The 14,881-nt window shown below is 41.9% G+C and overlaps 2 protein-coding genes across 3 annotated transcripts; one reads left to right on the top strand and one right to left on the bottom strand.

The window, feature by feature from the left end:
- Positions 1 to 692: 692 nt before the first annotated feature.
- Positions 693 to 3,808, top strand: pomk (protein O-mannose kinase). 2 transcript variants are annotated; one of them, XM_058616751.1, is made up of 3 exons: positions 693 to 850; positions 2,155 to 2,441; positions 2,531 to 3,808. In XM_058616751.1, exons 2-3 carry the CDS (start codon positions 2,166 to 2,168, stop codon positions 3,296 to 3,298), a joined length of 1,044 nt encoding a protein of 347 aa, XP_058472734.1. In that variant the 5' UTR covers positions 693 to 850; positions 2,155 to 2,165; the 3' UTR covers positions 3,299 to 3,808. The 2 variants fall into 2 exon arrangements, with proteins under 2 accessions (XP_058472734.1, XP_058472735.1); XM_058616752.1 differs by lacking the exon at positions 693 to 850 and adding an exon at positions 1,584 to 2,010.
- A 2,908-nt stretch (positions 3,809 to 6,716) lies between these two features.
- LOC131445931 (thyrotropin receptor-like) lies at positions 6,717 to 14,301 on the bottom strand. The gene is made up of 11 exons (XM_058616715.1): positions 14,126 to 14,301; positions 13,975 to 14,046; positions 13,012 to 13,086; positions 12,644 to 12,718; positions 11,836 to 11,910; positions 11,674 to 11,751; positions 11,130 to 11,198; positions 10,603 to 10,680; positions 10,283 to 10,471; positions 7,727 to 8,813; positions 6,717 to 6,910 (listed from the first exon to the last, which is right to left on the bottom strand). The coding sequence occupies exons 1-11, from the start codon at positions 14,299 to 14,301 to the stop codon at positions 6,770 to 6,772; spliced, it is 2,115 nt and encodes a 704-aa protein (XP_058472698.1). The 3' UTR covers positions 6,717 to 6,769.
- Between the last annotated feature and the right edge of the window lie 580 nt (positions 14,302 to 14,881).

Genomic DNA, 14,881 nt, shown 5'->3' with positions numbered 1-14,881 from the left:
ACTGACGACCTCAAAGATATTGGTACAGGTGACTATGAATGTCAGTTGGTAGTACACCACCTGTCATGTCATCCTGCCAGGAGGTGGCAGATGTACATCAGGACAGCAGCCAAAGGCAAACGTGTAAAATGTGTATATATATAATACACATAGATATTTGAATATTTAAGATTGTATAGACGATGCGATGCTAGGTGTCAGATTCTGCTTAGGGCCCCATAAAGGCTTGGGCTGGGACTGCTCCACACTTGCATAATAATCCATTTTTAAACGTGAATATATTACACTTAAAAGTAGATAGTCTTCTGTTTCGTTTATCAATGTACTAAATTGGAGGTTTAGTGTGTAAGATCTCACATTTTAACATGTAAATGTTGGTCATAATTGTATAAAATAAGTATTTTATTCAGAAAATCGACATGGCAAGGGATCATAGGATATGTGAAGGCGTTGGTGTACTATTGAGTTAAAACTAAAATGGATAAAAGGAGCAGCGTTTTAACAAACACCGAAGATAAAAGTTCTCAGTTGCTGTCGATTTAAAAAAAATCCTTTTTCAACAGTTGATCCTGAATCACTGTTATTCTGACCGTCGCCACAAAGGGGCGCTACAGGTAAAACAACTCAGGGGAAACACAACACGAAGGAGACACAGAAGTCAATGGTACTGCGCATGCGCCTTACAGTAGTGCTCACAAACAGCAACAGTCTCATGGCTGGCGATAGTATTATTTTAAACCGTCGAAACGGCGCGAAATCAGGACGAAGTACGAACTCTTCTGCTCAAAATATCAGCCGAGTCATGTGACGCCAAGTTACCACGGCTTCGTTGTTGGCACATTTCTCTACAGTATGTTATTTATTTTCTTGTGTTGTTTTGTTTTCTCTTTGGTGGGACGGAACTTCCGCTCTTACCTAAGACAAGTTCCGGTTCTGCTCCCGGACATTGGTGGGTTTAAACTGTTCGGGTTCGAACTCCGACAGAGATGATAATCAATCCGTTTAACATCAACGTTAATGAGCCACTAGAGTCGTGACGACTTGTGGGACTTGTAGAATTATGTTTTTACGTCTGGAGGTTAAAATGTTTGGGATTTTTTATTAAAGACGTTAAATTCTGCGACACTGAAAACGTGTTCCACTTTACTCTTCCTGTTATGTTTTTCAGAAGGAATTTGAGTTTGTCTGACTACAGCGCTTCGTATTGAGCTCTTACAAAAAGTTTGGAGTTCTGCCCATGCGTGACATCACAGCCTGTTTTCTAATAAATGATTAAAGTTATCATAAACATGGACATACGTTAGTCTGATGAGAGCGAAGGTTTTTTTTAAGAATTGGCAATTCTTTGAAAACGATTAGCAGAGTGGGAAAGTCCTTGTGTTTTCGGGTCAACAACCAATATGCTACTGTGGGAAAACAATGATTTTATAGTGACACCTCTCTCTCTTGTGCTGGCATTAGTCGTCATTGTTGTTTTCGTCTTCCTCCTCTTTTTCCTCTTTAGGATCTTCTCCTTCCTTAATCACCCTGGCTTTCTTCATTCTGTCTCTTTTTTTGTAAAAATAAGTTTGCACACAGCACACATGTTCAATGTCTTCTCTGTTTTGGTGTAGCAGCATTACAGCGCCACATACAGACCTGGCATGAGTACTACAGCATTTTGGAACATTCATTTGACCTATGCCCTATTTGTGACCACGCCAGGGTGGGGCTTATGCCCAATACTGCAGTGAGCCACCAGGAGGTGTAATTTAACTCTCATACCTTTGTCTTCTGTCGTTAGCTGTAGGCAACGGGACTTGCTCGAGTTGGATTGGACTTTAACTGTACTTGCTTGACTTGGACTGGACTTGACCTGGACTTGCTTGTCTTGGACTGGACTTGTATCTCAGTCATCCAGATCAGAGTCATCAGCTGTAGGCAACTGGACTTGCTTGATTTTGACTGGACTTGAACTGGACTTGCTTGAGTTGGACTGTCTTGAACTTGACTTGTTTCTCTGTCATTCAGGTCAGTGTCATCTTCAATTTTTTGCTGTCAGCAGCTGGACTTGCTTGATTTAGGGTTAGGGTCCAGTTGACTATAGCTAACTTCTGAAGATGAGCCTGACCTGGTTGACTGAGAACCTTCATCACTATTTGCTTTCTGTTCCAGGCACTGATACCATGCATCGCAACAGCAGCAACAATCGCACCTTTTCTTACGGCTTACCTGTGGTCATGTTGTGCCTCGCTGCCTTGCTCTTCAGCAACATCTTGATCTACCTGTACCTGGACTCCTTGCATCAGAATGACCAGCAGATGGTGTCCTTTGGTGTTGGCTGTGCACCTCGGCACTTTAAAATGGTGACCATGAAGAACTGCACCCCGTGGCTCCAGTGTCCACAAATAAGAGTTGAAGTGCGCAAGCTGAAGCTGATTGGCCAGGGAGCCGTGAAGAAGGTAGACACTCATGGGTCTCTGTGGTTTGCTTGTTACTAACCTCTGCTATTGAGGATGTTTTTAAAGTTTATATTATTTTTTATCTGCAGGTGTTTTTTGCTGAATGGAGAGCTCAGAAGGTGGCGCTGTTTGAACTGTCCCCCCCGGATTACGTGGAGGACTTTCTCCACGGTCTGTCAATGTTACAGGTTCTGCAGGGACCCCTGGTGGTGCAGTTGGTTGGATTTTGCCTCGAAGACCATACTCTGGTCACAGAGCACCACCCATATGGCTCTTTGCTGAACTTGGACGTTGTTCTTGCACAAGCTAGGAACCAGCAGCATAACACCTGGCAGACTCGGCTGAGGCTGGCCATGGACTACGTCTCCATCCTCCACTACCTCCATAACAGTCCAGCCGGACGGCGAGTCATGTGCGACTCCAACAGCCTTGAGAAAACACTCTCCCAGTTCCTGCTCACCACTGACTTCAACCTGGTAGTGAACGATCTGGACGCGCTACCTGAGGTGGACCAGTCCAGAGGCTCCCTGGTGAAATGTGGTCATCGAGAGCTAACTGGAGATTTTGTGGCCCCAGAGCAGCTGTGGCCTCTCAGAAATGAAGAAAAGCCATTTTCAGACGACCTAATGCCAGGATACGACGAGAAAACTGATATCTGGAAGATCCCAGATGTGACGCAGTTTCTGATGGGAAGGGTTCCTGGGGGAGATTTAGTCCACTTCCATCTTTTCCAGATCCACGATGAGTGTAAGAATGCGGAGCCCAGGCTCCGCCCCTCCGCTCTGGATGTTTTGAACGTGTACACATCAGTCTACAGCAGCATGGTCCGGGAATCTGCTGGTGTTCGAGAGCTGTAGAACAGTTGTGACGTAGTTCAAACACCAGCTCAACTGCACTCAGTGATGTCCTACTGGTGTCTATGTTGATACAGTGTTTTTTATAAGTTAAATACCACATAATGTGGCTCATGGACTGGATTAGCTTGCTATTTAGTGAGCATAGTTGTAATGCTAACATTAGCATGACCTTGGACATTCTGAGGAAACTGGAAGTCACTAAATGCGGGAGTGACATAATTTGCCAATTATGACTTCAGGGGCAACTGCTGAGTTTGTGTGAATGTAATAAGCTCTTACTTTAGTTACGTGACAGTGTTCAGAGTGAATACACAATCATTTGTTATGTTTCTTAAAACAATCTGTTAATCCAGATTACATCTGAGCTGCTGGGCCTCCTGACTTTCTCACTGCACTGTATGATCACAGATTTTCCTGTGCAATATAAAATTAAAGCGTGTGTCTGAAGAGGTGAGCTTCATTCTGATTTTTGACACATGTAAACAAAGCATTAAACAGAAAAACAAGCCAGTTGTGACTCCGCTTTTTTCACTTGCAAACCATGGCATTTAGCATTTGTATTGAATATAAATATATATATATATTTAAAAAATATGTTAAAAGCTTCCATGTGACACTTGTGTAACTGCACTTAAGATCTCCTTTTATTGTAGTGCTTCTAATTGTGTATGAATTTTTAAAAAATGTTGTCTCAGGCAGCAGCAGAGACAACAGTAAGACAGTGGAATGAAGAAGTTGTATGAAATGTATTTGAAAAATAGTTGTCTGTTTAAAATGTACTTTGACAGTTTCCACTCAAGTCCCTTTGTAAATCACTCACTACCCAACACCAGAGTCCATTCACAAAAGCAGTGTTTTTAGCTCAAGGGACACAGGAGTTGTTAAACCACTGCTGCTACTGTCGCAGACTTCAAATGTGATATTTTTGTGATTTTTTTTTTTTTGTGTGTTTGAAATACTTTGTTTGGATTCACCTCAGTGACACAAACTGACCAAATGTGACAGCAGTAGACCGGCAGCTCCTTTGTCCCTTCTTCTTCTTCTTTTCCTTTCGGCTGCTCCCTTCAGGGGTCGCCACAGCGAATCAACCTCCTCCATCTCACCCTGTTCTCTGTATCCATCTCTCTCACACCAACTAACTTCATGTCCTCTTTCACTACATCCATAAACCTTCTCTTTGGTCTTCCTCTAGACCTCCTGCCTGGCAGTTCCAACCCCAGCATCCTTCTACCAATATACTCACTATCCCTCCTCTGTACATGACCAAACCATCTCATTCTGGCCTCTCTGACCTTATCTCCAAAACATGTAACATGTGCTGTTCCTCTGATTGACTCATTCCTGATCCTATCCATCTTCGTCACTACCAAAGAGAACCTCAACATCTTCATCTCTGCTACCTCCAGCTCTGCTTCCTGTCTTTTCCTCAGTGCCACTGTCTCTAGACCATATATCATCGCTGGTCTCACCACTGTCTTGTATATCTTTCCTTTCATTCTGGCTGATACTCTTTTATCACACATTACCCCGACACTTTTCTCCACCCATTCCAACCAGCTTGAACACGTTTCTTCACCTCTTTTCCACAATCTCCACTGCTCTGGACTGTTGACCCTAAATACTTCAAATCCTCCACCTTCTTTATCTCCACTCCCTGTAGCCTCATGGTTCCACTTGGGTTCCTCTCATTCACACACATATATTCTGTCTTGCTGCGACTAACCTTCATTCCTCTCCTTTCTAGAGCATATCTCCACCTCTCGAGCTTTTCCTCCACCTGGTCTCTGCTCTCACCACAGATCACAATGTCATCTGCAAACATCACAGTCCATGGAGACCTCATGTGTCAGTCTGTCCATCACCACCGCAAACAAGAAGGGACTCAGAGCCGAACCCTGATGTAGTCCCACCTCCACCTTGAACTTCTCTGTCACACCTACAGCACACCTCACCGCTGTCTCACAGTTGGTATACCAGTGATGGGGACGAGACCGCCTATGCCGAGTCCGAGTCAAGACCGAGTCTTTGAAGGGTCGAGACCAAGTCCGTTGGTTTTCAAATACAGTCGAGTCCGAGTCGAGACCGAGTCCTTTAGGAGTCGAGACCAAGACCATAAAAACATGTCAGTTTTCATATTCATGATTTAGTATCACCCCAGTTAATAATCAACAGTTAGGCCTACAGACTAAGCTAGATTGGGAATTGTTTAGAGGAGCAGTCTTAACGTCTTAATACTATGCTTTTACTATCATTAAAAAAATCCCTACCACATGCATCATCTTCTGCCTATTTTTATAAACTGCTTCAAACAGTGCTGCTCTGTCATCAACATGTTAACCCCACCCTGACTTTTTTTAATCATAGTTAGGACATAACATGAACATAAAAAAATGCGGTGGTCTCGAGGACTTGGTCTGAAATTACGAGTCCTTCTCCTCCCACTGTGGTCCGAGTCCGAGTCAAGACCGAGTCTTTGAAGGAACAAGTCCGAGACGAGTCAGAGAAAGCAGAAATCGGTCTCGAGTCCGAGACCGGAGTACTCGAGTACTACATCACTGTGGTATACATGTCCTGCACCAGTCTCACATACTTCTCTGCCACTCCAGACTTCCTCATACAGTACCATAGTTCCTCTCTCGGCACCCTGTCATAGGCTTTTTCCAGATCTACAAAGGCACAATGCAGCTCCCTCTGACCTTCTCTGTATTTCTCTACCAGCATTCTTAAATCATCTGTAGTACTCTGTAGTACTCTTTCTAGGCATGAAACCATACTGTTGCTCACAAATGTTGACTTCTGCTCTCAGTCTAGTTTCCACTACTCTTTCCCATAACTTCATTGTATGGCTCATCAACTTTATTCCTCTATAGTTACTGCAATTCTTCACACTTCTTCTCCATTCCTCAGGCCTCCCCTCACTCTCTAAGATCCTGTTGAATAGTCTAACCAGAAACCCTACTGCCTCCTCTCCTAGACACTTCCATACCTCCACAGTTATATCATCGGGACCAACTGCCTTTCCATTCTTCATCCTCTTCAGTGCCCCCCTAACTTCATCTTTACTAATCTCTGCTACTCTTTCATTTTCCTCATTCATTAGCTCTTCAAAGTACTCTTTCCATCTTCCCATTGCTTCTGTGGCACCTGTCAACACATGTCCCTCTCTATCCTTAAATCCTTACCAGCAGCTCCTTTGTCCCTGTGAGCTAAAAATGCTATTTTTCTCTATGAAATTTGGTCTGGGAGAGAGAACAGTTTAACAAAGTGACGCAAATCTCAGTAACTTGTTTGAAAAAAATGCAGTCTAACATCAAGATAAAGTTATATTTCATCATTATTTTTACAAATCCATATGTAAAAAATTCTGCTAAATTTTAAAAGTAAAGTGCAGGACATTCTTTGAAGTGTATTAGGGGCGTGGCTACTGGCCTACAGCTGACTCATTGAAAGTCTCTACACCAACACTCTCCTTCAGTAGAGGTGTGTTTGCCACTGGTACAGCCCCAACCGGCTCAGCAGTATCAGGATGTCTCTGTGGAAGGCTTTAGTCAGAATAACGTAGAGAAATGGGTGCGCACAGGAGTTAAGAGGGTAGAAAAGCACCAGCAGCACCTGGAGAAGAAAACACAAGTCAGTCTTTGTTTTATTTTAAACACTCCAACACAGAGATTGAGGTAATTCAGGTTTTTAGACATGTAACTGACTGTGCCATGAGCGCCATCTGCAGTAGAATTCTACAAACTCACCAGGAAAAAAAGCCCAATAAAATCAGCTTATATATGCAATATTGTAAGAATATGGTCACAGATTTACAGCATTTTCCAACAAGAAAAAGTCTGTAAACTGCTCACTCTTCTGCACCAAAGTCCATAGAGAAAATCGGCGATTTTAAGCTTGCAAGGACACAGGAGATGTTGGTCCACTGCTGCCTCATTTGGTCAGTTTGTGTCACTGCAATAAATCTGAACTCTGGATTTCAAACTCTGAAGTCACACACTAACATGTTTGAACTTACTGATGGAAGCAGCAGTGGGATCAACAAGTCTTGAGTGCTGTGATGTAAAATCGCTCATTTTCTCTATGGACTTTGGTGTGGGAGGTAGACTTTACGAACGACACAGGTTTCCTGTTAGAAAAGTTTGTAGAACAGCAAGATGAAGCAGCAAACGTGTTCTTAAGATATTGTTTTTCCTGCTCAGTTTGTGGCTGTTTGTCTCAACAAGACGTCAAGTTTTGTATGAGATCAGACTGCAGGTGTTGAACAAACACCAGTCGCAAGGGAGTTACGTTTTTCTGTCGCCCAATCAACTGACACATGTCATGGGTGGAGCCGATCTAGCTGGAATGGACCGAACCGTTCCACTCGTTGGAAACATGGCTATATAACCACAGAAATACTGAACCATCCCTCTACAAAAGACGCAGTACCTTGGAGTCGGTGACCGTCATCAGCGGTTGTTGGAACGCTGCAGTCAAACCGTAGAAGCAGACGGGAGCCAGACACAGGAAGCTGGTGAAGATGAGCACCGCCATGCGTTTGGCCATGCTGGTGTCGTACCTGCTGGACAGGCGCTTCGGGTTGTGAACCATACAGTAGATGTGGAGGTAACACAAGCTAACCACCACCATCGCCGTGATATTGAGCATCAGGACGGACACCACGTACGCCTGAGCAGCAAGCGTTTCCGTGTCCATGGGTAAGCAGATGCTCACCCTGTGGTAACTGCTCACGCCGACCAGCGGCAGCAGCGCCAGGGTCGCGCACAGCAGCCAGCCAATCAGCATGAGCACAGTTGCGTGGCGGAGCCTTATTTTCCTGTCGGGCCTCATCGCGTAGAAGATGGTGTGCCAGCGCTGGAGGCTGATTAACGTCAGCGTGTACACAGACAGCTCACTGGCAAACACCGATAACGTCCCCGCTAGGCTGCAGCCACTTCCCGTCTGCCAGGCGATAGCGTAGAGGTAATAATGCGACTGTGTGTAGAGGTCGACTGACGCAATGAGCAGCAGGTACGTGCCCATACAGAAGTCCGCAAACGCCAGGTGACCCATGAGGAAGCGGGTGACGGACAGCTTCTGGTGGCTGGTTAGCAGGATGAACATCACCAGGAGGTTGGCGGAAATCGCTAACAGGCCAACGAGCCAGACTAGCACCTTCAGGAAGCTCCAACTCATCACGTCCTCGCAGGGGTTCAGGGCGTCAGGCAGCGGGGTGCACGTTGGCCGAAGAGCGTCTCCGTAGAGTTCGTTACATATCGCAAAGTCAAGACCGTCACTCGGCTGCTGAGTGGGGAACTCCACGAGTAACAGTTCATCAATGTGAGACTGAGGTTCAGTCAGACGGACCGGAGCGTCTGGACTGCGGTCTGCGAACCCAGCCATCGAGAGACCAACGCTGACGTTCAGGTGGTGGAAGATCTTGTGTTCCGGGTCCTTCTGAGATACGACAGCAGATAATTCCTGCAGTTTCCCCAAAGACTTCCGCGTCAGGTTGCAGATAACAGCCTCAGGAAGTCTAAACAGTCAAGATCAATAACCAGAGAATTAATCACAGCACTGTTTTACCTCCATAGACCAAAAACTGCTGTACCAACAACCTCGTCAAAGATTTATACATGTTTCTAATTAGGTTATAAATCCTCTGTCTTATTCCCACATAAGCGTACAACCCTTGGTTGGAAATTACCAGCAGATATGTTGTTATGGTTGTTATAGTTTCTGTCTTTGTTGTCTCTTTCTACCAAAACAAGAGTGCACCACCAACTGGACTGGAGAGGGTTGTGCTACAGGGATCATGATTTGTCCATGTGGACTCAACACTAGAGGTCTGTATTTTCTATCTTTCAAAGCCTCCAGCACAGCTGTCAGGAGCAACATGGGGTTAAGTGTCTCGGCATAGTGACTAGAAGCAGAGCTGGGAATCCCGCACTACCATCGCCAGTCCAATAATACAGCAAAACATCACAGATTTAAATACTTTTATTTCTTAACCATTTTCATAATTGTTACCTCATCAGCAGTGCTGCTAGCTTTAGATTATTCATAACACTCAGTCGAGTAGGATGGAAAAAAAACAACTTTTTGGGATTGAGAGAGGCTCTATTTTTGTTTACAATATTAGCCGAGAGAGAGTGGCGTGCCCTCTGCTGGATTCTATGTGGTACTACTACCTAAATAGGTGCTTATGAGAATGCAGCATTTAAAGTTCGAGTAGGTAATTACAGTTTGAACGTGAACTTTAAATCCCGCTGTTAATACTAAATAATAAACAGTGACAATAACCCCATGAGGACCACAGCAGAAATAGGTGGATTTGTGTCAAGTGGACTTCTGTGGACACACCTGGGCCTTAAACCTTAAACAAGGCTTTTTTCCATTACTATATTTAAAGAATGTGCAATATAGAGTGTATTATATCCTTTTTTTTCAGATTGCCTATGTATAAGCAATTGCATATGTGTAGGCAATCTGATGAACAACAACCCTATAAACACATTGGATTGAATTTGTGAAATTTGGAAATAGGTCAAAGTTCACTTGGCTCGTTTTTATGAACAAAATGAAAGAAAAACAGTCTATTTTGTGACTTTTGCACAATTACTGCTGCTCCTGTTTTGTTTTGTTTTAAATATGCGATATAAAATGAACCATAACATTGACTCAACAATACAGAGGGAAAAATGCATTTTGAAAATCCTGAAGATATATATAGATATTCTGTAAGGAGTTGTGTATTATTGTGAAGGGTGCGCCTGCAGCACAGATCTCTGCCACGTGAGCACTAAGGGTTAAATAAAAAGGTTTACAAACATAAAGCAAGCCTGTGTGTCTGTGTGTATATTGATAACTTTCTACATATTTTACCTGAGAAACAACTGTCAGTGATGATAAATGATCACGTTTAATTACAAAATCCCTGCAGAGAACAGCAGCTCGTCGAGGTCAGAACATGTTTCCCATCACCCTCCATTGTCTCTCTCTTACCCTCTCCATCTTTTCAGCATGGTGAGGCCGCAGCAGTGGCTCGGGAAGGTTAGTTCAGCGCTCTGTAAGTGCAGAAACGTACTGAGGGGGGGCAGCGCTTTCAGAGCCCAAGTGTTTTTGACCTGGAGCTTTTCAATGGCCTCCATCCCTCTCAGAGGTAAAGAGCTAACCCTGGTCTCTGAGAGGTCCCTGAGAGGAAACAAACAAAGACACAAAGGTGAAGCTGTTTCCACACTCCAGCACTGCAGTGCTTTCAGAGTAAAGACACAAGAAGGAAAACAGGCTATTTTTACTCATTCCTGTAGATTCAGTTCACTCACAGTTGAGTGGGGCCGTGAATCACGCCGTGAAACGCAAATTCATGGATTTGTTCCAGATCCACGTTCCTGTGAAGGAACCTGAACAAAGTAACAAGGTCAAAACTCATCATTTCATAATTTAACATGCACAAAACTTTATATAACTTTATTCATTCATTAATCCGAATTTTGTCAAGTTGGACGTCTTTTTCGGAGTTCTTCATGGACATAAGTGTTTTTTTCAAACTGACAAAGAGCTGATGGACAGAAGACATTTTTAATAATTATGTTCAGATAAAATATAAAAACCTTATGTTTTAGATTTTTAAGTTTAACCATGAACTTCACATACATAAGAAAACAAAAATATGAGCTTGAATTATGGATATTTTTTAAGCAAAATGTCTTCATTTCAACATTAACATTGTATTTACTTATATAAACATCATACTTTCCAACAGCAACAAACGACAAGTTATTTATTCTGTTAAACACAGAAAATGACTTTTATTCTTTTCTGTTTGTAAAAGTGTTAAAATCAGTCTTACACTTCCTCCAGTCTGCTCCCATTAAAGGCAAAACTCTGGATTTCTCTCACGCCGTTGCTGTTCAGCATGCTTGAAGACAAAGGGGAGGAACACAGAGTGGAAAGTAAAAAAATATATATTAAAAATAGTTTACAGCATTTTTAGACAGAAAACTGAAGCTTGTTTACCATTTACTCTACTGCACCAAAGTCCATAGAGAAAATCGCTGATTTTAGCTCGCAGGGACACAGTAGCTACTGGTCGACTGTCGCCTCGTTGGATAAGTTCATGTTACTAAATTGAATCTGAATAAAGGAACTCTGAAGTCACTAAAATAGCACACCTGAACTTACTGAAGAATGCAGCAGTGGATCAACAACTCCTGTGTGCTGTGATGTAAAATCATTGAGTTTCTCTGTGGGAGAGTTTACAAAGTGACACAAACTTCAGTTTCCTGTGTAACCGTGTTTTTGAATGCCCCCTTTGTTAAGTGGGATGCAGTTGTATAAGAATAAATGAAATGACTGTGAAATAAAACAGTGGTTTTGACTAAATCCTGACTCACATGGTCAGAGCGTGGTCAGAGATCCCAGTGAAGGAGTTTGCAGGTATGACTTGTATGAACGCGTTCTCCACAATCTCTCTGTGAAAGACACATAGAACGCATAGAACACTAAATATATAGAGAAAAAATGCTTTTATACGTGTATTTAATTATGTGACATACAAAATAAAATCCTCTTGTCTGGAGTGAATGTGTCGCAGGTCAGGAAACGACGCGAGGCCCGTGTTGATGATTCCACTGTGAAAACAAAGAAGCAGCAGCTGAGTTAACGTTGTTTTCTCGTGAGAATAATAAACAACATAGATAGTTACAATAATGTATAATGTTAAAGTTTGTTTAATATGCCACATTTATTACAATGATGACAATCGTCATTTAAGAACCATTCATGTGAGGAGAGTTGTTCCTAAAGGTGACATCTACTGGTGAGACTGCAGATTGCAACAAACTCCGACCCACCACTCCTTTTTCCAGCTCTGTCATTAAATTACGGTGGCCTTCAGGTACCACAAAGGATGTCATTTTTCCTTGTTTGTATAAATCATATATAAGGCATGTGCGTATTCATTCATACAAACATAGTGATGGGTAGTATATTACATGTTTGCCAATAAACTCGTGGCGTGGTTTGTTCATACAAACCCACCGAACAAAAAAAACAACAAAAAGAGTGTTAGCCTATAACATTTTAAAACCAGTTTAAATGTGTTTTTAAAAAAGGTGTAAAATGTTATTTGGTGTTTCCCAAACCTGAAAAGTGACACCAGCACATAAAATATAAAATATCCACATCGAACAGGCTGAAATCAGAAGTTGTTTTTATTTAAAACAGCGATTAACAATCGAGTAATTGATTGACATTTGTAAGTGTAAAAGCAAACACTTTTGTATTAGGTGGAGATGGTGGGTGGAGCTAATGTGACAGTAAAGTACATTATACATCAATAATGAAAACAGAAACTTTACTTACAGATACTTTAGATTGGGCAGATCCTTAAAGGCCTCAGGGACAATGTATGAGAGGGTTTTGATGCTAGTCAGTTGTCTATTGGACACACACACACACACACACACACACACACACACATTCACAACACCGTCATTCTTGTGATAAGCGCCACCACCAGGAGTCGTAAAGTATTGACACGGGAGTCAAATGTTAGGTTAAAATATTGATATTTGGCCTCATAAGTCAAGGCAAAGATATATATATACATATATATATATATATATATATATATATATATATATATATATATATATATATTGCTATATCAGTAATTTTTTCTTGAATTGTGATGAAGCTAAAGCAGAAAAAAACAAACATACAGTACATACATGTGTGTGACGCTGGAGAGGTTGTGGAAAGAATGTCTCTCGAGATATCGTAAAGAAACATCGTCAGAGATGTATCTGAAAAACAAACAAAGTCATACCCAACAGTTAGCTCGCTTTTTTAAAAATAATCCCCTGCAGAGTCAAAAAACAAGCTAACATACCTTGGGCTAGCCACTGTTAGCCATTGTTAGCAAGACTAGACGATAACGACGCTCTGCATCAGGGGCCTCAAACTCAAAATGACCTGAGGGCCAGTGAACTTCTAATCTGGTCAGGAGGGGCGGGGTCAAGTGAAAAAAGTCCAACAATTTGGGAAAAATTAACGGTTTAGTGATTAGAAATTAAAATTACAATTTGATAATCCATCATGATGTTGCACTTACAAATATTCAGGGTGACATCGCACACCATTTTAAAGTAAAAGTGTTTGTGTGACGCAAAATGAATCTGTAAATAACAAAAAACAGACACGATAAAAGTAACAGTGTTTGTAGGTGGCAAAAAAATGGCTGCCACTGTGGTGACACCCGGATTTACAAACAACACACATTTCCTGATAGAAATGGCCATTTCACAACAAGTCATTCTTAAGATATCATAGACTTAATCTGATGTAGCTTTGAATAAGTGAGCCTTTTTTTAAGTGCCTAGAATCTGTTTCAAAATAAAATCACAGATTTTCTTGAAGGACTTTGGTATTGAAGAGTGAGTGGTTCACAAAATGACTCAAACTTTTATTTTTTGGTGCGTAACGGTTGTTTTAGAGTGAGATAAAGCATTGAAAAAGTTATTATAATACCACAGATAAAGTGGTTAAAATCCTTCTGGTGTCTGGTGTGACACTGACTATAACTCATACTATATGACTATAACTCATACAACAGTACAAAATCACTACATCACTATGACACATTTGTTATTGTATGTTATTCTCTATAATAACAGGTCAGTGTCAGGTCTTACATGTGAGAGATGCTGGGCAGGTTGGTGAAGGCGTCCTGAGGAAGAGAGCGTAGTCTGGTCCCAGTGAGCCACCTGAAACAGAGACATGGTCCCAGTGAAGACAGTCCCAGGCTGGAGTCAGAGCACACAGAGACAGAGAGGACTCACTTACACCTCCTGAGTGCTGCAGGGGAAAACAGGCACAGCCTCTGCTCCAAAACACGACACGCTGTGGACGTCCCAGTCACACTGACACCGAGGGGGACACGGTTCCACAGGGAGAGACACGTCAACGAGGACGAGGGAGGAGAAGACGAAGAAGAGGAGCAGATTTAAATCAGGCTTCATTGTCAGAGCAGTGACTTGATGCTGGAGCTTCAGGGTTTTACTGCTCAGTCTCACAGCTTCAGGAAGAGAGAGACCTTCAAAATAAAATGAGGCATGTTGAACGTCACATTTAGTGGACAATTATTGTCCCCAGGAAGAGAAGCTGCTGTTTATGTGAATTTATGTGAATTTATGTGAATTTCTCTGTGAGATGAATAAAGTATCTATCTATCTATCTTTACACACTAGTAGCTAAGGGGAATCATAATAAATCAAATAACTGCACTCTTATGCTTATTTACCACTAATAACAGAATAAGAAACACTATATAATAATCAAATACTGCACATTTATTATCACTTGTGTATTAATTGTCCTAATGTCTGCCTATATCTACATAAGATATTTAATAAATCATTTATTATTTCAAATTATAATTATAGCATTAGACTGAAACAAATGTTTCTTAATATTGTAAATGATCTTTCTTTGTACTCATACCTGCACCCTTAGTTGAGGCTATACTTGTAAATGTGTACCTGTAAAATCATACAGAATAAAATAACCATCATATCCAAAAATCTTATTCCAATTCCACTG

This window comes from Solea solea, chromosome 19, assembly GCF_958295425.1.
Source record: "Solea solea chromosome 19, fSolSol10.1, whole genome shotgun sequence".
Classification (NCBI taxonomy): Eukaryota; Metazoa; Chordata; class Actinopteri; order Pleuronectiformes; family Soleidae; genus Solea; species Solea solea.
Note: the sequence above shows the minus strand (reverse complement) of the source record. Positions and strands in the feature narration are given on the sequence as shown.

Coding starts and splice junctions, on each gene's coding strand:
- LOC131445931 (XM_058616715.1), bottom strand. CDS start 14,301: ATGAAGCCTGATTTAAATCTGCTCCTCTTCTTCGTCTTCTCCTCCCTC. Junction 14,047..14,125: donor CCCTGCAGCACTCAGGAGGT/GTAAGTGAGTCC, acceptor TCTCTGTTTCAG/GTGGCTCACTGGGACCAGAC. Junction 10,472..10,602: donor ATTCACGGCCCCACTCAACT/GTGAGTGAACTG, acceptor GTTTCCTCTCAG/GGACCTCTCAGAGACCAGGG.
- pomk (XM_058616751.1), top strand. CDS start 2,166: ATGCATCGCAACAGCAGCAACAATCGCACCTTTTCTTACGGCTTACCT. Junction 2,442..2,530: donor GCCAGGGAGCCGTGAAGAAG/GTAGACACTCAT, acceptor TTTTATCTGCAG/GTGTTTTTTGCTGAATGGAG.